A 25,563-nucleotide genomic window follows, 5' to 3' on the forward strand; every position below is an offset into this window, starting at 1 on the left:
TGCAATAGATGAAAAAAATGATACATCATACCAAAGTGAGATTTGCATGAATTGAAGCAAAAAGCTGACAAGTGAAAATTTTTTTTCTCTGGAAATAAGAGTCAGTGATGTCTAGAGATTGGGTTTTAAATTTCTAGTAACTGTGACAATCCCATTTTAGTAATGGTCTCTGCTAGTTGAAATCACAGGTACAATTGGTGTATTTAGGAATGTTCAAACTTTGCTCCTATAACTCTTAGATTATGATCACTGAAAAATAACAACGGACAGCAAAATGTAGTGCACACACTATCTAATTTAACTCGTATGGTGAGTTTATTCGCACACCATAATTACATTGAATCTTGAATAGGGAGTGAGATCTTGTTGGTTTGAACAGGTTAGTATGATGCCCAATATATCCCTGAGTAAATTTGGCTAGAAAATAAAAAAATATTTGCAAAGTCCCCTTGAGGGACTGGCATTCCATGTGGGGAATTCCTGATGTTCTCGTAAGCATTGGGACACCCAATTTAATGGACAAGTCCTCGAACTTAGGGCTCACACCTATGAAACTCATTTTTATAAAGGAAAAGCTAAGTCTATTTATAATTATGCATAAGAATTACCCCCAGAGAACCTCTTTTGTTGCTCAGATGTGGCCTCTCTCTCTCAAAACCAACTTGGCAGGTGAACTCAATGCCCTCCTTCCAGGCCATGACTCCCAGGGGTGTAAATTTCCCTGGCAACATGGGATAGAAATCCTGGGATGAGCTGGAACCTGGCGCCATGGAATTGAGAAAGCCTTTTTGACCAAAAAGCAGAAGAGAAAAATGAGACAAAATAAAGTGTCAGTGGCTGAGAGATTTCAAACAGAGTTGAAAGGTCACCCTGGAGGTTATTCTTATGCATTATACAGATATCCCTTTTTCGTTTATGGTGTATTGGAGTGGCCAGAGGGAAGTACCTGAAACTGCTGACAATATTCCAGAAGACTTGATTCTTGGAAACTATTTTATAACTATACAGCTTTTACAATGCGACCGTGCAATCGTGAAAACCTTGTGGCTGATGCTCTATTTATCCAGGGTATGGAAAGATGAGTAAAACAACAAGGGAAAAATGAGTCAATAATAGGAGGCGCTAAGGGAAAAAAAAATCAGGTAGAAGATTGCAATACTATAAGATGGAGAGATAAGGGAATGCGATGTATGGGTTTTTCTTTTTTTTTTTAACATGGGCAGGCACCGGGAATCAAACCCGGGTCCTCTGGCATGGCAGACAAGCATTCTTGCCTGCTGAGCCACCGTGGCCAGCCCTTTTTTCAATTATTTCTTGTTCTGAAGTAATACAAATGTTCTAAAAATGATCATGGTGATGAATGCATAACCATGTGGAAATACTGTGAGCCATTGATTGTACACTTTGGGTGGACTATATCGCAATAAAAATATCTATTTTTAAAATGTAGTGCAAAAAAGAGCAGTAACAAAAAGGACATGGGATCTTGCTCAGCTTGGGCTTTCTGAATACTCCTGCCAAAGGCATAACAAAATGCAGGGCGTCTGCAGACGTATTTACAATCCATCTGTGCTTAAAATACATGCAGTTTAGATAAAGAAGTCTATTGTCCAGCTATTCTAAATGGCCCATTTTAGTGTTAATGCTTTTAAGTACTAACACAAATTATGGAAAAGCAAAAACCGCAGCCATGGCTTGTCGTCAGTATAAAAATGGCTTTCTACTTGAAAAATGTTTCATAAAGGAATGCTGATGAATATATATAATTTTTAAAGTGGCTTTGGAATAAGTAAGAGAAAATGAAAAATAAATGACTCTGTAATAGTACAGGACACATGAGTCAGTGACCTCATAATTAGATATAATCAATGAATGAATCTATTTTCAGCATTAGTGAAATTTGGAGGTCATAATAAACCCAATTTTTTATCAACTAAAGTTCCATTCATATTTTTTCCTAGTTATGTAAAAAAAATTCATGAAAAAGTATGTAGATGTATTACCTTCAGACCACTACATGTGGGCTCTCTATTTATCTCTATTTCTATTCAATTCTATTTAACTGAGTGCAGTAATTAAGATTGAGATTGAGATTGAGTGTTAACCACATACAAGGTACTTCGCAAAACATTGCAATGCTAAGTGCCGTAAGACACACAGAAACATTACCATAGATTGTTTTTTTGTTACTTTTTTGCATCTTATCATGTGTGAATAATACTTCAAATTCAAATATTTTCAAGTAACATATAAGCGATAACACAAAATAATGTTTAATTATTAATATATAGAGCTATCAATCAATCTATCAATCTATCTGTCTTATAATTCCTATTTGAGACAGTTTGAAGGTGTTTTATTTTTTTTCTGCTATCAACTCCTCTAGTAAGCTTGGTTCAAGGTTTCTTTCTTCCTGGCCTGTGTATAAATCTATCGTTACTGAAAGTCTTATTCTTTTCTCCACTTCCCACTTCTCAAGTTCTTGTCTTAATCATCTAATGTGTGGATTATCACAGCAACTGCTTTTCCCGCAAACATGTCCTCTTCTAGTTTCTTCTAGCTGTCCAGATGAAGATGGCCTATAAAACCAGAATAGGGACTGTTTCCTAGATGACCATCCCATGTACTATGCCTCTTAACCTCGACATTTCCATGGTGGTCCTTACATGGAACACAACTGAATCTGTAAGTCCCCCATAACCTCTCTCTGGTTCCAGCTTTGTTCTCTCTCTCTCTCCTGCAGGGTCATCTTCCCTGCTGTGTAGAAAGCAGGTTTCTTGTTCACAGCTGAAGTCGTCTTCTCCCTGCCTGCTCGGTTTTGCTTTAAGAAAAATCAGTATGAATTACATTGTCTCAAGGTATCACAGGAAGCTAGTTCTGACAATTGAACTGTTAACTTTTATGAGAAGAAAGAGATACCTTAGGTGCACATGCGAGTAGCGCCTTAAGAACAGTTATTTTTGTTCATATCTGTCTTCCTATAAATTCCCAAAGAGAGGGGCTATGTTCTATCATCTGTATTTTCACAGATAGGGGAGCAAAGTATCTCACTGATAGTAAGTGTTTAATAACTGTTTTGTTGGATAAAAGAATCCAGCAGTGCCTGGATGCATGGGTATCTTGCGATTATAAACTCCTCACACAGATCCCCCAGGAAGCTCCTTACCTTCACACATTGCTGGGGCCCCAAAGCCACTAGTGTAAACCTGAGGCTTCATGTATATCAGAGAAATACCTTGGGAAATACTTTAGATGCTTCTGCCTCTGCCATATTTAGCAGTTAGGGGAAGTTGCTACATGGCGGCTGTCTTCTCAGCCCCCAAAGCCTGCCTTATTGCTGCTTTTGATGCTCTAAGATGCCCCCCAAAAACCACTATACAATTCACCGCTTGTAGAATTCAAGTGGCAACTTAAGACCTAATGATGTGACCAGGGGAAAATAAAGATATATTGCCCAAACTAAATTAAGTTACATGGTCTGATACACTGCACACCAATCGATTTACATTATGCTGCAGGGAACCTAAAATTGTTTTTCAGGCAAGTTTTCACTGCAAGCAGTTTCAATAAAATAAGATGGATAGCCACATATAACAAAAACAAAATGATAAACGAGATGGGTTTCAGATCTATAAGAGAAAACAGTTCATCCTGGACAAGGCTCACTTTCTGAGTTTTCTGGTAATATCCATGGTAGGGAAACCTGGTGATTACTTTATAAATCATTTTTACCTAAGGTGCTCCAGAAATTTTCAAACATAGCTTAACTATGTTAATATGCTGTAATTCTAAACAGTAAAACCCATTGCACTTCCCCCCAAAAGCACTTAAAGTTCTCCTTAAGATGAATTCACAGGAGTATTCTCTCTCATAGTTTCCAATCTGCTTTTATATTATGATGCATGCTTATGTGAAGCAGATAATCTGCTTCATTATTATGGATGCTTAAGTAAAGGGAATAACTAAGAGAACTTACAATGCAGAACTTCATTAGCATAAATACAAAACAGAAAATTATCTTTCTAAATACTGTAAGGTTTTGTGTATATTTCATTGTGGCAGAAATTGATAAATGTGGAATATGAAGTAAGGACAGGCAGTCTTTTTATCTTTCTAGGAGGAGAACATAACAGGTCACATAGTCAATACTTTAATATATGTTGAATGAAAGAATGATCTAAGAACTAGTATAACTGTATATGAAAACAAGTATAAAAATACAGCAGATGAGAGGATCTCAGGCCACTAGGTCATGGTGAAAAAGTCTGACGACAAGTTTATAAATTTTCTCCTCAGTTGCTCCAAGATCCTTTCAGAAACAGGTTCTCTACATTAATGTGTCTGTAAACCCAGACACCAGAGTCCAGAACATCAACCAGGAGTGCTCCAACTGAGTCCCAAAGGGAGCATGTCTAGCCCAAATGTCCTAGCAATGGGTAGTCAAGTGATCCACACGAGGAGATGAACTACTGCACTGCTCTGCTCTTATCCTCTCCTCCGTAACTGGTCTGGAACTGCATTTCCCCAAACTTGGAATCTGATACTATTCATAGCATTACACCGGTGCAGAGAGTGGCCTCCAGGGCAAAATCTGGGTGGTTGTTAGAGTATATGGAAGAATTGTCCTGCTAGATTTTACACTGAATAAAAACCAAGGTGAAAATCATTTGACCAGGGACTAGAAACAATCTCTGGAGTTTATGACAGTGTCTTAAAAAAACCGTACAAATTTTCCAGAAAGTGGCTATAATTTCTAACAGATTGAAGACCGCTATGTAGGGAGAGGCCTGTCACTAATATGTAACATAATTAATTTTGAAAATCACCAATTCAAAGCCTGATTCCAGCTTTCTAGAGTAAGCTATTTTTCTCCTTGGTGCATGCTTGTGAGTTAAGAAAAAACTGAAGATAAAAGAGATAGAAAAATAGATAAATACAAATTCCTTCTCTTATAAATCTGCATTCCATTTAACCAAGTATTTCAATTAGTGTGATTATATCATGAGAATTAACTGGAGATGTATCATACTATGCTCTATAACAAATATAAATAAATATGGAAGAAAAACTAAATGTCCAGCAATAGAAGACTGGAAAAATATATTATGGATACATCTGTTCAAAGGAATTTTGCATGATCAATGAGTAGCACCGTCTAGAAGAATATGAAATGAACTGGAAAATACTTAGAACACATTTTAAGTGTAAAAAGCATGGTTCCAGGGCATATTTAAAGTATAAGCCCATTTAAAAATATTTATGCATGTTTGTATAAAGTTGTTAAGAGGAGCTATACCTGGGTAGAGAGAGTATAGATGAAGAAATTGAGGTTTAGTGGTTTAACTGATTCTAAAAATTCATGTGGCAAGAAACTGTAGGACAAGGTTTCAAACCTGAATCTAAACACATCAAGTCCCAGGACTGAGGTTCTTTTACCACATTTCTGTTTATATAAAATCTGCAAATGGCTGCATTAACCAGCAATCCTGTAATGGGCTCAAATAAAGAATTTAATTAGACTTAATCAAAAAGGACATTCTAAAGGAATAAGTACATTTTTCTCATTTTTAAACGAGTTACAGGATTTAAATCCAAACGAGTTATAGGATTTAAATTTACATTTGTTTTTATCAATATTTGTGCTCATGAATAATAGGGTTAAATGCATTCCCCAAACATCAGCTCATGTAACCTGATCTTATTCAATTCAGTCCTGCTAAAAACCTCTGGAGGAGGCACCACAATTTCTGGTAATCCCCTGCAGTCACCGAGCATACTAAAATGCCCAATGCACTAGTGGAGGTCCTGGAGCAGAGAGGATGGGATAATCAAAGAGGATCTCACATCTTTTCTGCTGATTATTTTAATGGCTTTGAAAATAATTGTCTTACTGAGATAGTGTTAAAATGCTCCTGAAAAGGGGTTAGTTTAGATTAGTTCTTGAGAACCCAACATTAAGATTCTCTAATTTTCAGTCCCAGAGCCAAGCTGACTTAATTACTACTTAACTAAAACTAAAGGAGAGCAGGTCAATACTTGAATTTTGATCAAAACCATGGATGATCAATCTTCCAACTTTCTCTTTCCCTTATTTCTGTCTGTTCTTCTGTAAGCACTGTCTAATAGGCAGAGGCAATGATATTTTAATGGTTGGAGAAGTGATGTCAGACTTGGTGATGGTGTTGGGGAAAGAAAACAACTCTTGCAATTAGTAAAACACATGAACTTTGACAAAAGAGAATCAAGTCCACTTAATACGAATATTAGGTAAAGGCACAGGAGGACATAGTAACTTTTGAAAGACCTTAAACGACTTCTCTGCCAATAAGGAACGTCAAGTAATAGAAAGGTAAACTTTCTATTTTTCCTGAGACAGATTTCCTGAGACAGCAGACCAAGGTGATGGCATTACACAAACGTGAGTTATGATTATCTCACCAGTTTTGGGCATAACTGAAAGAATAAGCATAATTAAGAAAGTGTAAGGAAAGTTGGCTTCTAAGCCCTGGCTCTACTACTCAGCAACTGAGGGATTTTAGTGAATTGAGCTCACCTCACTTTTCCTCCATTTGCTCATCTAGAGAAGGAGGGAACACCTGCCTGTCTGCCTTCCAGGACTGCATATGTAAACCACCACAACAAAACAAACAAAAAGTAACAGATGCCCTCGAGCATTGTAACATATTAACCATTTATCATACATAATCTCTAAAGTGCCAGCAAGTGTATATTAGTTTGGGTAACCAATGGAAGCTCCAACCATTTTGGGAAAAGTTGGTAGCGAAATACTCATCACTGGGGTGAAGCAAGAAGAGGGATACCATTTTCTATTAGCCATATTAAAAAAAGCTATGCTGGGACGTGTAAATAAACTTTCTAAAAACAGATACAAATCAGAAATGGACTCAGATTCCAGAGGAGGATATCAGTGTGCAGCAGGGTTTATTTTTTTTTTTAATTAAATAATTACTTTGGTGGGGTATGTGGTATGGCGGGGTCACATTTCATTCTTTTTCCATGTGAGTACCCTGTTATTGCAGCACCATTTGTTGATTGATTTTTGTTTGTTTATTTTTGTTGGGTTCTTTGTTTTTTCGTTTGGGAAGTGCATGGGTTGGGAATTGAACCCGGGTCTCCCGCATGGCAGAGTTCTACCACTGAACTACCCTCGTGCCTCCAGGGTTCATTTTTATTCTACCAATTGGAAGAATATCAGGGAGCAGGATCAGTGGAAAGGGAAAGAATTTGGGAACAAAATGGATCTGGAGTTAATTCCAGCTCCTTCACTGTGTGGCTTTGGGCAAATTATGTACCTTCTCGGATCTTTAGTTTCCTCACCTGTAAAATGGGTAAAATAATGAATATAATAATGTGTATCTTGCAGGCTCAGCATATGGATTCGATAACAATGATTAGATAACAATGTAAACTTACTGGTGTAGGGCCTGGTACATGGCAGGTACACAATAAATGTAAGTTGTTATTTCATCATCTCACTTTTTCCTAGTCCTTTCATAGTCTGCATACTTGCTTACCATATCTCCCTATTCCTTTCTTCTCCTAAATACTATCTTGTAGCCTCCCTGTATCTAACAGAGTGGTTTGAACATAGAACTTCTTTAAAAATGTTTATTTAAATACTATTTTTCTTCTTTACGTCATTCTGACTATAATAAAATCACTTATTCTTCATCCTATGTTAAAAATTTTTTTAATGATCCCATAAACGTGTCCCATAAAATTAGGTAATTCGGCATCAGGTAAAAAATAAGGATATCTGACAGCTACTGATTCTAAGAATAATCATAACAGAGAAACTGTGAACAAAGGGAAACAAACAAAAGAAGCAGAAATAAAAAGTTAAAGGGGATTTGAATCAGGTGTTAACCATCGCCAGGTTTGATAATGTATAATATGTGAATTTCTATTTTTGCATCAAAATAATTTTCACTGTAGAAATTTACTTCTCATGACTAATAAAATAAATGCAATCACTAGTAATCTATTAGGAAAAATCAGAGAGCCTTTTATTACTGACTACCTTTCTTCAGAGAACCACCAAAATAAAATATTCAATGAAAAATATTACGTTTTGTCTTCCCAGATAGAAAAGTTTTAATGCTAAACAATAGTGTCTGACAGTCATCTGAAAAGTATTACATTGTGTGTGTGTATTGTGCGTGTATGAGGTGGCTCAACCTCATTTTCTTCAGTAAATTCCAATTTTTTTTCCTTCTCTTGATGAAGGTGGCTGCATGTCTAGGCCTAGTAAAATCCAGTTTAACCAGTTAAATGTTATCCCTTCTGGGAATTCTCAGATTAGCCATACCTCCCTACCCCAAGAAGTAGAAATAGCTTACCATTTCCCTGCACATCATAGTATTTTGTTTGTACAATTAGGATGCCTTTGAAATCAAGGTCTACATTTCTACTCATTTCCAAGACATAGGACAATGTCTGGAATATAGTTGGCACTTGATAAATGAATTTTGATAATCAATCCTCCAACCATCTTTTTTCCTTATTTTCTATCAGTTCTTCCTTAAAGTTTACAACATGTGACAGATACACTGCTATTTTAAGAGCTGAGAGAATGAGTCAGAATTGGGGATGATGTTGGAGAAAGTCAACCATTTTGCTTTTCCCTTACAATGTCCCTCAAGTTCATTCTTATTTTTAATTACACCACCAAAATTTCTATTCCAATCTCAAGAACAGTAAAATGTTTGCATTGTATTAGAAAGGAATGAATTTGGAACAATTCTTAAATAATACACAGAATACTGTGCAGTATGCTACGGCCACATTTTCTAGCAGTCTTGGAGATTTCTTTGACATTGACTTTATCTTCCCTTGGTGACTTATGAGATATGTTTAAGAAAATTCTATATTAAAGGCCAGAGATTCCAATTAAGCCAGCCAAATTGTGTGCAGTTCATAAAACTGTGAATAATCCCAGGAGTCCCTCGTTTTCCATCCCTCTAATTTGTGAAATAACATTGAATGTTCAAAGAATGTGCAGACTTTTTAAGTCTGTCAAGTATTCTATGTACTTGGTTACAGTTGGAAATCCATAATTGAATTGGTTAACATTCCCCACCTCAAGGATCCTTGAAGGAAACGTAAACAAAATCCATATCTTTGTGGAATCCAGTTTACTTACATTTCAACACACATAACTCCACTTAATTGGTCATCACAGCAAAAGCCACAACACACACGCACACAGCAGCATGGAACTAACCACACAACTCAACAGACAATGCAGACGAACTTGAGTATAAACCAAGATTTTTCTACCTCTTTTCATAACAGGTTAGTGCTGGCCCTCAGTGTTGGTGTACAGTTTTTATGGCATGGGAAAATAGGGATGTTTCTTCCCTATAAAAATAAATGTGTTGAAGGCTTTAGTTTGAGCTCACACAATGTCAAAAAGTTCTAACGGCACTGGCACAATACAAAAAAATAAATAAATAACCCCACAAACATATATATATCACCAAAAACACGTGGTAAAATACCAAGAAAACATCGGTAAGAACACTACTGTTTTTCCAGAATGATTTATGCAACAGTTTTCAACACCTTTCTGAAAAATAAAGAGTGAGATGCATGCTAGTGGGTCTTTGGTGGGCCATATCTTGTCACCAATTACCGTTCACATCAAGCCTTTGGGCTTTAAACTGCTCAATAGGTCATTTTCTCCTTGCGGAGGTAGAAAGCACAGAACCCTCGTTCTTCTTATTCTTTTAAGCCTAAGGAAGAGCTAAGGAAAAGAGCATAGAAATGCAGGTACTATCTTTAATAAAGAAAGGGATACATGGGTTAAAAGTAAAAATATAAAGGATGAATAACTGATATTCCTTCATTTCATATACGATAATGCACACATCTTTCCAAATCTTACTTTTATACATGTAGTCTTTCATGTATGGCATCTTTATCTACTCTACAAAGGGATGGAACAGAAAGACAGTATAGGTAGTAAGCATTAAGTTCTGGTTTTGAATAAAGGCAATACCTCTGGTGTGGCATCCAAGGATGCAAGGTCGGTGGTGGAGCTAGAAATTGGGAAGATTTCTTTGGACTGAATGATTTGTAATTCCTTAAAAAAAAAAAAACTTACCACATTCTGTGCAAATCTCTCAAAAGATGTTCTGCGATCCATTGAGTGCCCCGACTTACATGTGTGGGATAGGGGTGAGGCAAAGGGAAATAAGGGAACATAAAAGGAAAGCAAGGAAAACAGTGCAGAAAAAGACAGAATGATGAAATGATGCCATGCCAAATCCTTTTTGTAAATCATAAAGTCCAGGAAGGTAGGAGAGCTTCTGAGGAAGGCCTCTTGTCCCAAGATTAGATTTCATTAGTGTTTTTATGTTTAACACCAAAAAAAAAAAAAAGAATAAAAGAAAAAAAAATACAAAGCGCCCCCCAAAAACCCAAAAAACCCCAAAGCAACCAAAAAACAACAACAACAACAACAAAAGTCCTTCTTATACAAACAAAATCAAATTAAGCTGAAATGAAGTAGATATGTGAAGCCTTACTGCTGAGCTTAAATAATTGAAAATATAGTGGTGTCTTTTCAGAATTTCCTCATAATTTTCTATCAAGTTCAAACTCCTATTGATAACACCATGCAATTTAATAGATCATTGTTGGCCAATAGAATTTTCAGAAAGGAATGAAATTTCACTCTATGCTGTCTACTACAGAAGCCTTTAGATGTGCCTATTAACCCCTGATGTTTGGCTAGAATTTTATATAATTTTAATGAATTTAAATTTACATTTAAACAGTTTCATGTAGCTGAGGGTCGCTGTGTTGGACAATACAAATGGACAGAATCTACTTCCAATTGAAAAGGCAATGGACTTGGAAAAATCTCATTTAGCTTAAATTATAATCAATCATGAATTACACAAAATTATAATTTCATCTCAGGATTTCAAGAAGCTACTGACTATTTCAACATTAAAAAAATTAATAATGAGTGATGTTGATTCCTAAATCGAGATGTTCTATAATCTGTTATTTGGGTTACATAAGGAGTTAGGGACTGTGAGATTTTGATTATTAACATTAATTGAATAATAAGGTCTACTGCAGCTCTACCCAAAATGTTTGCCTATGTTTTAGGTGTGTAAACATTCATAGTAGGGATGATAAGTGATTCAGGATATATGTCAAATGAAAATATTCAAAATTAGTATTACTGAAGTTTGGCTATTACCAATGAAAAAAATTGGGTCTATTTTTAATTATGGGGTCTGTGGCCCAAAACATACATTCCAGCTTAGTAGACAAAGAAAACCTTCTTCAAAATTTTTGACCTGATAGTATTATTCTCCTTCTTTTATTATAATTAAAAAAAAAATCATCTGAAAAGAGGCACACAGAAGACTAATATGAGACATGAAAATAGCTTCTAATAAGTTTTGGAAAGTATGAATATTTGCAGAACCCCCCCTCCAAAAAAAAAAACAAACAATAAAAAGAGAATAAATTAAGCAACCAACAAACAAAAACCAACTTAAATGGCCTTTATAAAATGCAAAGGTTTGGGGGAGGGTCTTTGATACGTTCACTTACCACGTGTGCAATACTCTGAGCCCAGCAGAAGAAACTGCTGCAAACAATTATCACTGAGAACTAAGTTGAAAAGGTCATATAGAGTCAATACCTTTTTCTTTGCCTGTAGAAGCTCCTGGTAGGCACTGGATCGTATAAAACGTGGGTATGAATCACTTTTCATCAATTTGTAAATGTGCTCCTAAAAAGAAATAATGATTGAGGGGCTTCCTTATTATTTCTCAGGAAAAATCATATATCACGAGAAGTATACCACACGTCACTCAAGAACAAATTTAGTAGCAGCTAAAAGTAATAATAAGAATGAGAACATTTTACATTTATGGAATATTTAGATCTTCAAATTCATTATTTCATTCGTGTGTCTAAATTGATTTGAGAGCTACAAAGGAGGTAAATCATATCCAATCATTTACAAAATGAAATTTGGTTAATGGGATATCAGGAAATAATTTCAAGTCAAGATCTTGATATATGGATCACTTAAGAATATAAATAAATCTCTATAATCTCTTAAAATTACTCCAGGCCAAAAGAGGATGCAACAAAGTCAACGCTGAGTGGTCATCCTGGATACCTGCAGTTTTTACATGTACTTTGAGAGTGCAGACTTTCCAGATGAATCCTCTTTGGGCTAATTATCATCATATCACGTGGAAATTTATCAACCACATCAGTTTTGGGCCAGAGCACAAATCTAGCCATAACTTGTATTATATTTAGTTGCTAACTCGCTAGTTTATTAATGTGTTTTTACATACTCATTGACAGATTAGGCAAATATTTCATTTACCTCAAATAAGCCTACAATGTTCTATTTTGACCATGGTATTGGCAGACAACGAACTCAAGCAAAGGAAAAAAAGATGCATTCATTCTATTTTATCTGGGCCCAACCTGCTCTCGCCTAGCACAGTCCAGGAGAACTTAATCTTCTCATTAGTCTTCCTAGTCTAGTGAAATATCAAGTCAGTGTAGAATTCCGAACTATTTGAGAGTATCTTGGTTGTCTCAATCTCTTCTTATTGAAGAAAAAATATATTTTAACAAATAACTCAGTTTCCCTGGTTTCAAGCGATTAGCAGTAATTCGGAGTTATGTTGAATCCACTCAAAGACATTCAGGATTAAGCTTCAAGATCTAGCCAAAGCTTGATCTCCAAGAACATGGTAAATTTGAAATGGTATTCAAACTTGTTGTTTGAGATATCTTGGAGTCAAATATTTTTGGATTCAGATCTGATCCTGTTCAAAATTTATCACTTACAAACACTGTGAATACAGACCAATTTGCTCATCTCTCTGATTCTTAATTTTCTAACCTATAAAATAGGGTTGCTATGAGAATTAAAGGGATAATAAAGATTTAGCAGGGCATGGGATCTGCATAGTAAATGCTCATATACTAGAGTATACGCTGGGAACCCTTCTAAGTGCTTGCCTGTTAGTTAATTTAATCCTTACAAAACCCCAATGTGTAGGTAACTATTATAATATCCATTTTAAATATGAAGAAATCAAGGTTTGGAGAAGTGAGGTACATGCAAGAGGTCACAGAGATGAAAATTTAGGCAATTTGGCTCTAGATCCTGCATTCATAACCATTTCAACCACATCTCTTCTCAAACAGTGGCAGGAATTTCCATTTTTATATCTCCGAAGAAGGGGAAAAAATGGATTAAATATCTGAGCTTTGTTATAAAAAGAAACCTAGGGTCAGGGAGTAATGCTTCCTGTAGAAAAATATTCCTTTTCATTTTATCATGGACCCTATTAAGAAAAAATATTTTTTCAATGACACAGCTATCAAAGAAATGTTCTTTTTAAGATGTCAGGAAGGTCATTCAAACATTTTACACAATGTTGGCTCTAGAAAAATGCTTGAAATTTTATCTTCAGCTTATAAGAAAGATAAATCAGCAGAGAAGTGAGCAGTAGGGCTGGAATTTTCATCTCACTCCCTGCCATGTGTCTCTGTCGAAATTCTTTCCACATGGGAGACTATGACAGAGCCCCAGGGAATGGGTGTCTGTTTTCGCTGTTTAAAACTATGTCAGTTTTCTGCGCATCTCTTTTCCTTATACCCGAACAAAAAGGAGATGTGTGTTTCTACTGAGAAAAGAAATAAGGAAGGACATTTGTGTATCACATTCTTAATCTTTATATTTTATTTTAGTAATGCTGTTATTAAAAAAAAAACAAGAAAACAAGAGACTTTTTAGAACCAATATTTTTCTCTAAAAGAGGCTTAACAAATGATGAAGTATGCATGTTCTAATTTAAAAGGCAATTTCAACACATAATTAAGAAATAATGCATCTACTTTGCATATTTATTTTTCTCCTTGAACACTAATTTTTTTTTTTTTTTAGAGAAAGCAGAAATTCAAATAATTTCCAAGGAGGCAATTAAGGTCCAGTTTGAAAAAAAGAACATGAAACATTTGGCTTGGGAAATTAAAATCAATTTCCTTTTATTTTTTCTGTTGGTAGATTAGAAAATTAATTTGGAGATGTATATCTGAACGTAGTAAAAGAGGAAATGTTTGTTGTATATATGGTAACAGATCAAAAATCAAAAAAAAAAATCCATGGAACTGCACTATGCAGTAAACTCTAAATTAAACCACTGACTATAGTTAATAGTGCAGTTATAAAAATGTGCTTTCATCAATTGTAACAAATGTTCCACACCAATGCAAGGTATTAGTAATAGGGTGGTACGTGGGAATCCTGTATTTTATGCATGATTGTTTTGCAAACACACAATTTCTTGAAGAAAGAAAAAAATTAACTTGGGAAATAAATGAATCCCTGAATCTTCTGGTTACTTTTATCACCAGGGACAAACTGGTTTGAGTTTGACAAGACACTAAGCTACCTCAGTCTTACTATTCATGATAATGAATAACTTAAGCACAACAGATTCTTAGAATCTCCATACTGGAAGATACTACAAAGAGTTCAAATGCGTGTTACTGAGATGGGATCGTCAATATATATGTGTTTTCTCACATATTGGGTGAATCACAGAGTAGAGAATGAAGTACAAATTTTCGAGTACTTCAAAATGCCCCTTTAAGAAATCCTCATGTAAAAATATTCAAATTTACCATGATTCTCCAGGCTTCAAAAATATCTTCATTTTAGAGCTGTCACTGCTCTCTTTTGGATCAATTAGAATTATTTTACATACAGTTACCTAAATTCAGATATTAGAAATAACTGACACTTTAAAATTGAAGATAAAAAAAAATCAAGTACCTCCACTTTCAACCTTCTGGGGATATATTTGTGACATACTCTGTACCCACCTGCGCATCTTCAAATGTATAACGTCCAGGCTCCTTCACATTCTGTGTGGTTTTGTCATAACTCTTAGAATCCAAGTTAATGGCACTTGGGGCTCCTGGAGCCAGAAATTCCTGCCATATTTCCTGCACCCGGGAGGGAACTTCTCTAATAGGCCTCTTCTTCAGGTCTTCCACTGCCAGCCAGAATCTACGCACAAGGAGGCAGAAAGCATTTACTCCAATGCCCAATGATCTGAAAATTCTTGTAATCGTGGCTGATATGCAATTCCCCACAATACATAATGATAAACTCACTTTCTCTGAGGGTGTCCATATCAGGCCTTTTCTCTTTTCATTAATTGTATTTAAAAGTGCAAAGTTCTTCAGAAGGGACTATTGAGAATAATCTCTTAGTATTTGTTTTTAAAAGCAGATGTTTCAGGGCCCTGATCCTTTACAACTTAGTTTTATCGAAGCAAAGCTGCATGGCCAAAGAACCATTTGTTAGAAAGGAAGGAGATTTTAAAAAGAACTAAGGGAGGGTGACAAAGAGCATCTGACTCAGCGAATAAAGAAGTGCACTGCACCGTATTCTTTGGATCCATTGTCCATTTGTGCAATGAGAGTTAGGGTGGAAAGGCTTTTCTGTTCTACTGGCAAAGGAATTACCACAAAGCTTTATGGGCAAGAAAACAGCCTGTGGACAACATCAGTTAAGACCCTAGCAGGGAAAAAACTAGCAAGTAACTAGTTTTAGGCTATTTGAGCTATGGTACAGTAGAAGCAGCAAGGTTCCACATACGATTGTTTGAAAGCCTTAAATGTGCAAAGGCATCATAGAAATTCAGAAGCCATGGGGAAAATATATACTGAATTATTTCAAAAGAATGCCAGAGCACGTTTTGGTTAGTAATAGCAATGTCTAGTAAGATGGTTCCACATTGGATTTATGGGTTTGAGATCTTTAAATTTTCATATTTGTTATATCTTTGTGCTTAGACCTAGAAAAAATGTTGTAAGAGTAAATATGTATTTCATAACAATTTGTCTATAGATAAAAGCATACTTGAGAAAGGAACTACTAGACCTATTTTATCCTAAACAGGTACCCTTTCAATTCTCATGGTAGATATGATCACGTAATATATATTACTACAGTGGAAGAAGCAGCTATAGACTACAGAGATTCAAAAGAGGCTCAATGCAATAAGCAGTATCTTTGTGACTGTTACATTTCATCTTGGGAATTTAAAAAATGGTTGGAATTTAAAAAATGGTCAGAACTTAGCAAGAAAGCAATTGAACTAGATCTTGAATAATAAATATTATTCAGTCTAGTGATTTTCTAGTTTCTAGATAACATTTTTCTATAGATACATGTAATGGAAGATAATCCAATTTAGATGTTGCCTTAAAAACAAAGCTAGCATTATCCCTGTGAAAAAGGAAGGCTCAAGACTACTTCCTCCAAAAATACAGACTCAGGCACTATGCATTATACTAGGAATACCACATGTAATCTGAGTGAGTTGGAGTATTGTAATCAATGCTCATTCTGATTCATTCCAACATTGTACAAACTCATCAAAAGAAAGTCCCCATCCTCAAAGAGCTAGCAGAGAAAAAGATCCACTATTCAAATGGACCTAAGAGAAGGAAGCAGAAGGGAGAATGGTATAAATGGTGTAAACTAGACAGTTTGGGAATGCAGAGGAGGGAAAAGAGCCCCTGGGGTGAGACGAGTGCTAGCATGGAAAGCAAGGTCTATTATAGATTCAGTGACATATGAACTGGATCTGGAAATATGGATACCATTTCAAACAGTTGAGGCTGTACTAATAATTACAGCAGCTCTGATATGTAGGTGCAAAAAACTGTTGTGTTTTGCCTGTATCAAACCATGTAATCCCTATAAGAACTTTATGGGGCAGGTGCTATTATTTCCCCTACTTTAGAGAAAAAGAAACAGAAAATGAAGATAAAGTAACTTGTTTAAGGTTGCCCTGCTCTCGGTGGCATAGTTGGGCCCAAACCTAGATAACCTGCAGCAGGTAACCAGCTCCTCACTCTCAGCATAATCCCCTTTCTTCTCCTCATTAGCAGTGTACCCCATTCGGAAAACTAAGTAGAATGGAAAGAACATTGGCTAAAATCCCATGTCCCTGATTTAATAGTAGCTGAAATCTGATGTAGTGTGTTAATGTCTTTGAAAATTGATTTTCTTAAATGGGATAAAAATTGCTTCTCTCAATGGGTTTCCATAGGATTCAATGAGATGAATTAGGGAAAGGGCTCTGCAAAGTGCCTAACATATCTTGAGGCACTCAATAATGAAATTCATGATATCACTGTACTTACTTAGCACTTAGTGCATGTCATATGCTAGATGTTTTACCTGAAAAAAGAACTAAAACAATAAAAGAGTAGAGAATGTATTTGATGAATATGGAGTTACTGATAAGCAGTGTTTCTTGACTTTTATTTCTATTCCAATACATGGAGAATATGCTCACATGAATGGCATATTCATGAACTGCAGGTTCTTATAGCCTGCTGTTTAGATAAGGAGTAGTAAAATGTAGGTTGGGACTGGATAATAGGAATCAATGTCAATTAGTAGCAATCTGACCTTGGACATGATGCGTGACCTCTCTCAGACATATTTCCTTATCTATAAAATGGGGCAATCACATTTCTATTTCATATGTGTTGTGATGGTCAGACATGTGACAATTAGAAATAATGAGTGCAAAATATAGCATAGCATATTTTCAGAACTGGATATAAAGTGTATTATCGTATAAAGTGGGTGCCCAAGAATTTTATCTCTGTCTGTCTGTCTATCTATCTATCTATCTATCTATCTATCTATCTATCTATCTATCATCTACCTACCTACCTATCCATTCATCTTTAGTTGGAAAACATGATAGACATACAGTAGGTGCTCCATATTTATCTATAATATTACTCATATAATCATTGATCAGGGAGATTGGTGTGGCATAGAACTATTAAGATAAGAAACAACTAAGGTTTGAACTAAAGAATCAGCAGTGACTCGATTCATTCACGAAACAGAGTCTACACATGCTATTTGCCCCCAAACTTTTTCCTTTCTTCTTTTTGGCCTGTTCAACTCCTCATCACCCACATCCTAGCCTGGAAACCATTTCCCCATAGATCCCATCACTGATGTCCTACTCTAGGTAAAGGTATCTCTCTGTACCTTTCCTATTTAAACAGCCATCTCTTTTTGGTTGCAATGGTCTCTTTCCTTATCTGTCTCTACCACTAGATGATAACTTTAAGGAGAGCAAGAGCCATTTTTGTTTGGATAGATGTTACTTGGTTAGGTGATGCTGTGAGGCTCATCATTTGTTTATTTCTTCATCCTGATACCCATGGTGCCAGTATTTTTCTGTTAACTTTGAGAATTAGAGGAAAATCCACCTCTCATTCTGCTAAAATGCTAAAAAAATCCTTTATTTCTGCTTTATGTTTATATATTCTGGCACTTAATAACTGACGATGGGACCTCAATAGAAATGTTATTTAGTAGGCCCAATAAAGTTCCTAGCCACTGCAGACCTTGTGAAGGCCTTGTTATAAACGGTTCCATAGGGTGCGTGGGTGGCTCAATGGTAGAATGCTCGCCTTCCACGCAGGAGATCCGGGTTCAATTCCTGGACCGTGCACTTCCCACCAAAGAAAAAGGGTTTCATAAACCTGAGAGAAAATAGGAAGCTGCATCCCCCAATCCATGACAGGTACACACATTAAATTCCTCCAGTTTGGTTCTGTGGGCACAGATCCATAACACATCTATCAAAATTCAACATACTTCTTATTTATGTGGCATCAGGATCTATTAAATCCCCTGAAAAGAACGTGACAAAGCCTGGAGCTTTTCTGTTCCGAAGAAAGCAAATGAATACTGAGACCATCCAGTAAATGAATTTCGCAGGACTACATAAGTCATGGAAAAGTAAAATGGGGTATCAGGTTTCAAAAGAATAATGAATAAAAGAATTCATGGAAAAAACAGTTTTAAGTAGTGGAAAGTTATCACTGATTTCAATGAACTTAGACAAAGCCATTAGAATAGATTCCAATGTCTCACATTTAAAGACGTATTTTCCAGATGCCTCTTTTAAGTAAGTAAAATTTCAAAAACATATAAGGATGATATTTACAACAGATGGTCAGAATGAGTGCACCTGCCTTGCCAACAGCTCAGTATGGGGCTGCTCTCATCGCTCTTGCATATTTAAATATGCAAAGTAAATGAGTTGCCCCAGTAATTTTCATTTAAGTTATTTGATGTAGGGACCCAATCTCTTTTCTTCTCTACCTTACTCGAGAAGTGACACACAAAGAACATTAATACTGATGAGTGATATTTCAATTTGACTGCATAAATACTATTGGACTCTCTCTACTTTGCCAAATATTTGTCGGAGTATTGCACTTCTTTATGGAGTCCATTTCAAATTATCAAATTCATACAGTTAATGAAAGTTCAAGAGATAGTTTAAAAACAAACTTCTATAAGGAATTGACAAGATTGGCTAGCCTTTGCCTTGGTTAATTTTTTTCCCTGTATCAGATATCAGAAATTCAATGGATTCAAGCCATCCTCATGATGTTGGTGGGGAAAGTAATTGGCTTATAAAGTCCCAAATAACCAGACACATCACAGATAGTGTCTCTAGCTTATATATAAGATCCACATGACGTGTCTTACCTTAAGTTTTCTGAGCTGAATTCTGATTCTAGAAATTTGAGGAACTGCTCTCTTCCAATTGGGTCTTTCAGAGCTTCGTCCATGCCAAAACCCCATCGTTTTACCCTCTGCTGGCTTGGTTCTTTGCTATAGGATATAAAAAAAAAGCCAAACATATTCTTCTCATTACAAATCTTATTTTCTGTTACAAAATTTCCCCTCAAATCATATATGCCTTCAAGTTCCCATTTTCATCTTTCAGAAAATAAAATATCATAATCTGCGATAGATAGCTCTGCCCCAAAACATAGTGAGTTATAAATTAGACATTCCTAAGTCTGACCCGTATTAAGCATTATGTGTTAAGTGCTGCACATGAATTATCGCTTTTGGTCTTATGAATTAGGTACCATTATTACTCTCATTTTAAAGATGAGGAAACTGAGGCACAAAGAGGGTTAAAACTTGCCAACGTCAGACAGCACTGGCTTGAATGAGAAATTGTGACTCCAGAGCCCAATTTCTTAACCACTACATAATACTTATGTAGTACTGGGGGAAAATGCATTGGGAACCAATCATCCTAAACACTAGTTTATGACTCTGCTGTTAATTAAATATGTGGCCTAATTCTGGCTGAGTGACAACATTTTGGGGTCCCAACTTCATCATCTATAATACTTATAACTTATGGATGAAGAGTTCTGGACTTGCCAAGTATTTCAGGATAACTGGCTGGATTTAGAATAAATAGTCCATAAATGGCAATCTAGAGAACTATTACCTAGAATCAACTCCTCACTTTGTAAAGTGAAATACAATTAACTTTTTATTATCCTGTCAAGATTAATGATATAATCCTTCCTGTATTTAGCCCGTGAAAGAAACTGGGGAGTTCTAAACTGCGCTCTGGTTTTCTTAACGAGACCAGTCTCGTACCGGTTTCTCTCAGAGTTTATAGTAAGTTGATTTTGTTTAAAATTGAATTTATAAAGACATAATTGTATTGGGGCTAAGTGAGTATGGATTTAGCATTCATTTTGCTTAAATACATTGGCCTTTGTAGCTATGTGGCTTTTCAAGGAAGCTAAAAGCAATGAACTACATTTCAAGAACTGAAGACCCCAACTCTCATTGGTCCATCTTGGAAACCTCTGTACCTTTAACTTTAGGCCAGTCATTTCAGCATCACAAATCTCAATGAAATGTCTAAGGTTCAAAAACCATTTCTTTGACCATGAATTTTATTTCATGCAGCAATTAATACAAAGAGTTAAATTACCTTTTGTAATTTATTAGCTATGGGATTTTTCCAATTTCACCCAGACCCTGAAATAAAATTATAAATTTGGAAAGGATAGAAAATGTCACCTACCTTGCTTCAAGTTCCCAGAAAGTAGTATCATCAGACAGCCAGGGATTAGAAGGGTCAGGTGGCACAAGAAATGGGTCATATTCTAAATACTGCTCCGTATAACTTAGTAGACTGGAGAGAAAAAAGAAACATTTCCATCTTCCTTAGTCTTCTGACCGAGGTTAAACCAAGTCCCAAGTAATGGACATAATATAAAATGTCTGGCCAAGTAATCTTTGCTTACTTTTAGAATGAAATCTAATGGCAGTTTTCATGTTTTAACAGCATATATGAATCAACTTACAGTGCTGCTAGGCTAACGTATGGTTAAGAATTTCATCTCTCCCAATAACAAGGCCAGACGAGTCCATATCCCTCCATTAAAATGAAGCAAAATGGAAGAGGACAGTTTGTTAAGGGAAGTACAAATGGTCAGTTCCACTCCTTGGTGAGCCAGTCCACCCACAGCTGCCCTGATTTTAACCAACTTGGATAAGTGAAAAAAAGGGAATTTTTTGACAGAAGTATTTCGAAGGATTAGGTAAAAAACTAAGCACGGATAATTATTGTGTTTTTAAAAATCTGCATTAAGAAAAGAAAAGAGAGAGGACAGAAGAATTTGGAAAAGTAGGATTTGGCAATACCTGAAAGTGAGAAAGATAGAAACCGTTAAGCGAAGATTGATTTAAAGGAAGAAAAGGAAAATATCTAAAATCTGAGGTACTAATTCAAATTTTGAAGTCATGCAGTAACTTAGTAGTGCAAATGCTAAGACAAATTTACAGAAAGGTTCAACTTTCCAAAAGGTAACTAGTAAATAGAAAATGTCATTTCTTCCAGCCATAGTGAAAAGATTCAACTCCTTGGAATTATCCTCTGTATCTGATTCTGGCTATACCAGGACTGTAGCTCTGGAATTTAAGACAATAATGATGTTTCTGCCATCTGAAATATAACAAAAGAGTTCTTTGGAAGTTTTCTATGTACAAAAAGAAAAATAACATTTCTTACAGGATTCCAATGATTTACCTAACCTCTCCCTTCAACATTCATCTTAGCATTTTTAGCACATTCCATTGTTGTAAAATTTTTTTAATTATATGGACATCTTGAGATACTCACCTATCAGCTACTTTTGACATTTTTAACCGATGTCTATCTAACTGTATTTGCCAATATTTTATCTGAAAAGAAGGTTACATAAAAGAAGTTATGTAAGTAGTGACATTCTCACAATCTTCAACTCTAAATTTTGATAGACTGGGCAGTCCTGAATAAGGGCATATTCTCAGTCAGTAACATTTCAAAGTTGGTGCAAAACAATCAAAGTAAAGGACTTTTAAGAAGTTAACAAAAAATTAAAATCTAGTTGAACGTAACTATGCCTTATATCACTTTAGAAAAGTACAACTTTGAACATTCTGCCTACTTTAACAAAATGGAACTTTATTTAAAAGTTTTATGGAAATTATAAACATTCCATTCAGGGTGAATAACCAAATCCGGAAGTACATTTTCCCTAAAACATTTAGTTAGGGAAATAAATCCCTTTGTTAATGGTTACTATAATCTAAAAATAAATCCTATCACTTAATAATATTCCAACAAAGTATCAACAACAAGTGTTTTGAAAACAATTCTGCCAAAAATTCATGACAAACCCTCACATGGATGCGGTTACAAACGGAAAACTTTACAAATTCTCTTACCGACTTTTTATTCACGGTGCTTACAAATACACCAGAATAGTATTATTATACTATTGGGAAACTGTATTATAAGAAAATATTAGGGACAAAGAATCAGAAGAGGAAACAAGCACATCCTGAGCCAACCAACAGATTTAATTATTATTTGATATAAAAGATACTGGGGTTTGCTTTGAAATATTTCTTGAAACAAAATCTATCCATCAACTGTTGAAAAAATAAGGATATACATGCCTGCATATCAGAATTGATAAAGCAAAGTGTCAAGAAATTTATAGGGTGTAGTACTGTAGAAATAAGAATAAACTGTCTTTGGTGAATATCATATCATATGATTGGATATGGGAAATGTGTGACTCAGTGTCCCCAATTTCTTGCCCTTTCCTCCTTAAGACAGAGTTCTGGATCACGGAAAAAACTATTGGCAATGGAGGCACCTACAAATAAGGGTATATGATTTTAAATAATTGGATAGAGGAAAAAAGGATTTGGGAGATTAAAGAGTGAAGAACTTTGAAAATAACTGCCATATTTTTGAATGACTACATGCCTTAGAATTACGCAGTTTTATTACTTAGTAACTGCAAGTCTTCTAAATGAAACAATTGTATAAATCAGCTTTAAAAATATTCCCCATCTTGTCTTGATAGGAGTTACTTTGTAAACCTTTATGGTATTTTTTCAAGGCTGACCCACCTGTTGGTGTAACTCGTCTTCTGTCGGAGGCTTAGTTTCTGGTGTGGGTGTGTGCGTAGGACTGTGGCTTCTAATATCATTTTGTAAACCATAGACAGACTATATTAAAATGAAAAGGAAATATGTTAGCACAAAATACCATTTATAGTCACAGAGTTTCTTTAAAATAATTTTTCAGCTGTATATTCAGTAAGGTAACTGGAGCCTTGCTGCATATTTTGATTAAGTTTCTTATCAAAATTCAGAAGGCACTGCTGTCATAACTATCATACATATTTAAAACGGAAGCCCAGCTCTGAAACAAATATGTGCTTAGATTATTGACTTTGACAAAATAATTAATTGTAGGTAGAGAATGTGGCAAGTGTGATAATAAAATTGGGTGGCAGGCTGAGAGTGCTAAGTTGGGGAATGACAGCACTAAATTGGAAGATAGCACAAACATTTAATAAATATTGAATTTAGAATAAAACAGATATGGAAATACAATAGCATAGCAATTTAGTAAGACAAAAAAAGGCTAAAAACATAAGCCACTCTTTACATAGGAAAGGAATAGGGAACTGAGGTGAGAGACTAGGTTAAGAACCTAGTGTCTGACGGTGTCATCAAAGACACCTCAGAATGCTCCTGATTTCCTATCGCAACATGATTTCCTTCACAACAGTAACCTTGCCATTGGGTGCCCTTGGATGTATTTGCAAACATCACTGAATCCAAAGGCTTCAGGTACCCCTGGAAATCCTAATGTTCCAGAGCTTCTTTATTAACTCATCCAAAGACCAAAACTATTACTCAGGAAGTACTCCTTTTTGAGAAAGACTCACTGCTTAGCAAGTGTAAGTACAAATCTGGGGACTCAGAGGGATAAAAATCATCCCCAATTCAAAATGTAAGCCATCCCACCTGTTGAATCAATGAGCGAAGCCAAATTACTTTTTCTTTATCAGCAACATATTTTCAAATAAGAGACATATTTTAAGAATTTCAAAATGTGAGATTCTATTTATCATCAGCAAAGGCATTTTATATAATAAATACAATGATTATGTATACATATGATTAATTAAGAAAAGCAAACCTTATAAGGGATGGAATACTAAAGAGCTAGGGATGAAACTGATTTGCCCTTCCTGCCGTCCTCTACCCAACAAAATCCTGGTTTCAGGGAAATCAAGGCTCAGTTTCAAAGAATGTAGACTGTCCTAGCAGTTGTGTAAGGTCGGAGGGTCTCAGATAACTTGTCTTAGGCATGCGTGTATGACATCAAGATGTACAGACACGGTAGCTTTTACTGTAGTCAGGTAGAGATAAGTTGGCCTTGGCTTTAGACATGTACAGACAAGTTGCCTCCAGGCCTCTCCCAGTCATTTAAAATTCCCCCTTCTGATTACTCTATCTCCAGAGAGTATAATCATCAAGTGGGTTAGCCTTCACTAAGTATCTTCATCTCTTGGAGAATCTTGGTTTTGGCATTCTTCCTTTGTGGATGATTCTATCAGGTATACAAAGGATTTCACATTCCACAGTGGTTGGAACATCACTCTTTTGTCTGTGTGTAAGTGGATTTAAGTAACTAGGCAAAGAAAGACATGAGGCAAGTCTATCCATGCAGTCTAAAGTTTATTTATTAATTGTGAAGAATCAAGAGTAATGGGGCTTGGTTTCATTCAGTCCTCGATGGTGGAAGGTGATTCATTATTGTGTGATGGTCTGTCTTGAGAGTGTCAAAGCACTTGAACACCTCCTTGAAATATGATTCTAAATATAATGGATGCATTGAATTTAAGAACTCCCTTGCATCTTCCCAACTTACTAATATCAACTTCCTAAAAAATGCAGAAAGAAAAATAAAAGACAAATGTTGTACATTTACCTGAATTAAAATATACTGTTAATTGTATGTACCATGTTATTATAATAGCTATTTATTGCACCATAACTTTCTGATCATTAACAAACCCAATAATTATTACTACACTTTAATTCAGAGAAAAACTATTGGGCAATCACTTTCTTCAGCCCTGAGAACACAATTTCTGCATTCCATGAGCATACAGCCTGCCACCTGTTTGTTTTTCCTTCAGTGAGAAGTTAGTGGTATATCTCACAAAAGTTTAATATCTATGCTACTATAAGCAAGGAAACAAATTATCCTTGAGAATGAGCATAGAGGAAGGCTGAAATTATTG

General features: G+C 35.5%; 1 protein-coding gene across 1 annotated transcript in view; it reads right to left on the reverse strand.

Moving 5' to 3' along the window:
- RGS7 (regulator of G protein signaling 7) overlaps window positions 1-25,563 on the reverse strand; it is a 532,876-nt gene that overhangs the window by 5,417 nt on the left and 501,896 nt on the right. Inside the window, exons 11-16 of the mRNA XM_077167813.1 lie at window positions 23,372-23,470; window positions 22,089-22,150; window positions 20,988-21,098; window positions 19,634-19,759; window positions 14,908-15,094; window positions 11,687-11,776 (exon numbers count right to left, since the gene is read on the reverse strand). Coding sequence (XP_077023928.1) covers window positions 11,687-11,776; window positions 14,908-15,094; window positions 19,634-19,759; window positions 20,988-21,098; window positions 22,089-22,150; window positions 23,372-23,470 — 675 coding nt within the window. The remainder of the gene's footprint in view (window positions 1-11,686; window positions 11,777-14,907; window positions 15,095-19,633; window positions 19,760-20,987; window positions 21,099-22,088; window positions 22,151-23,371; window positions 23,471-25,563) is intronic.

The sequence above is a fragment of the Tamandua tetradactyla genome, chromosome 7 (assembly GCF_023851605.1).
Source record: "Tamandua tetradactyla isolate mTamTet1 chromosome 7, mTamTet1.pri, whole genome shotgun sequence".
In the NCBI taxonomy this organism is placed as follows: Eukaryota; Metazoa; Chordata; class Mammalia; order Pilosa; family Myrmecophagidae; genus Tamandua; species Tamandua tetradactyla.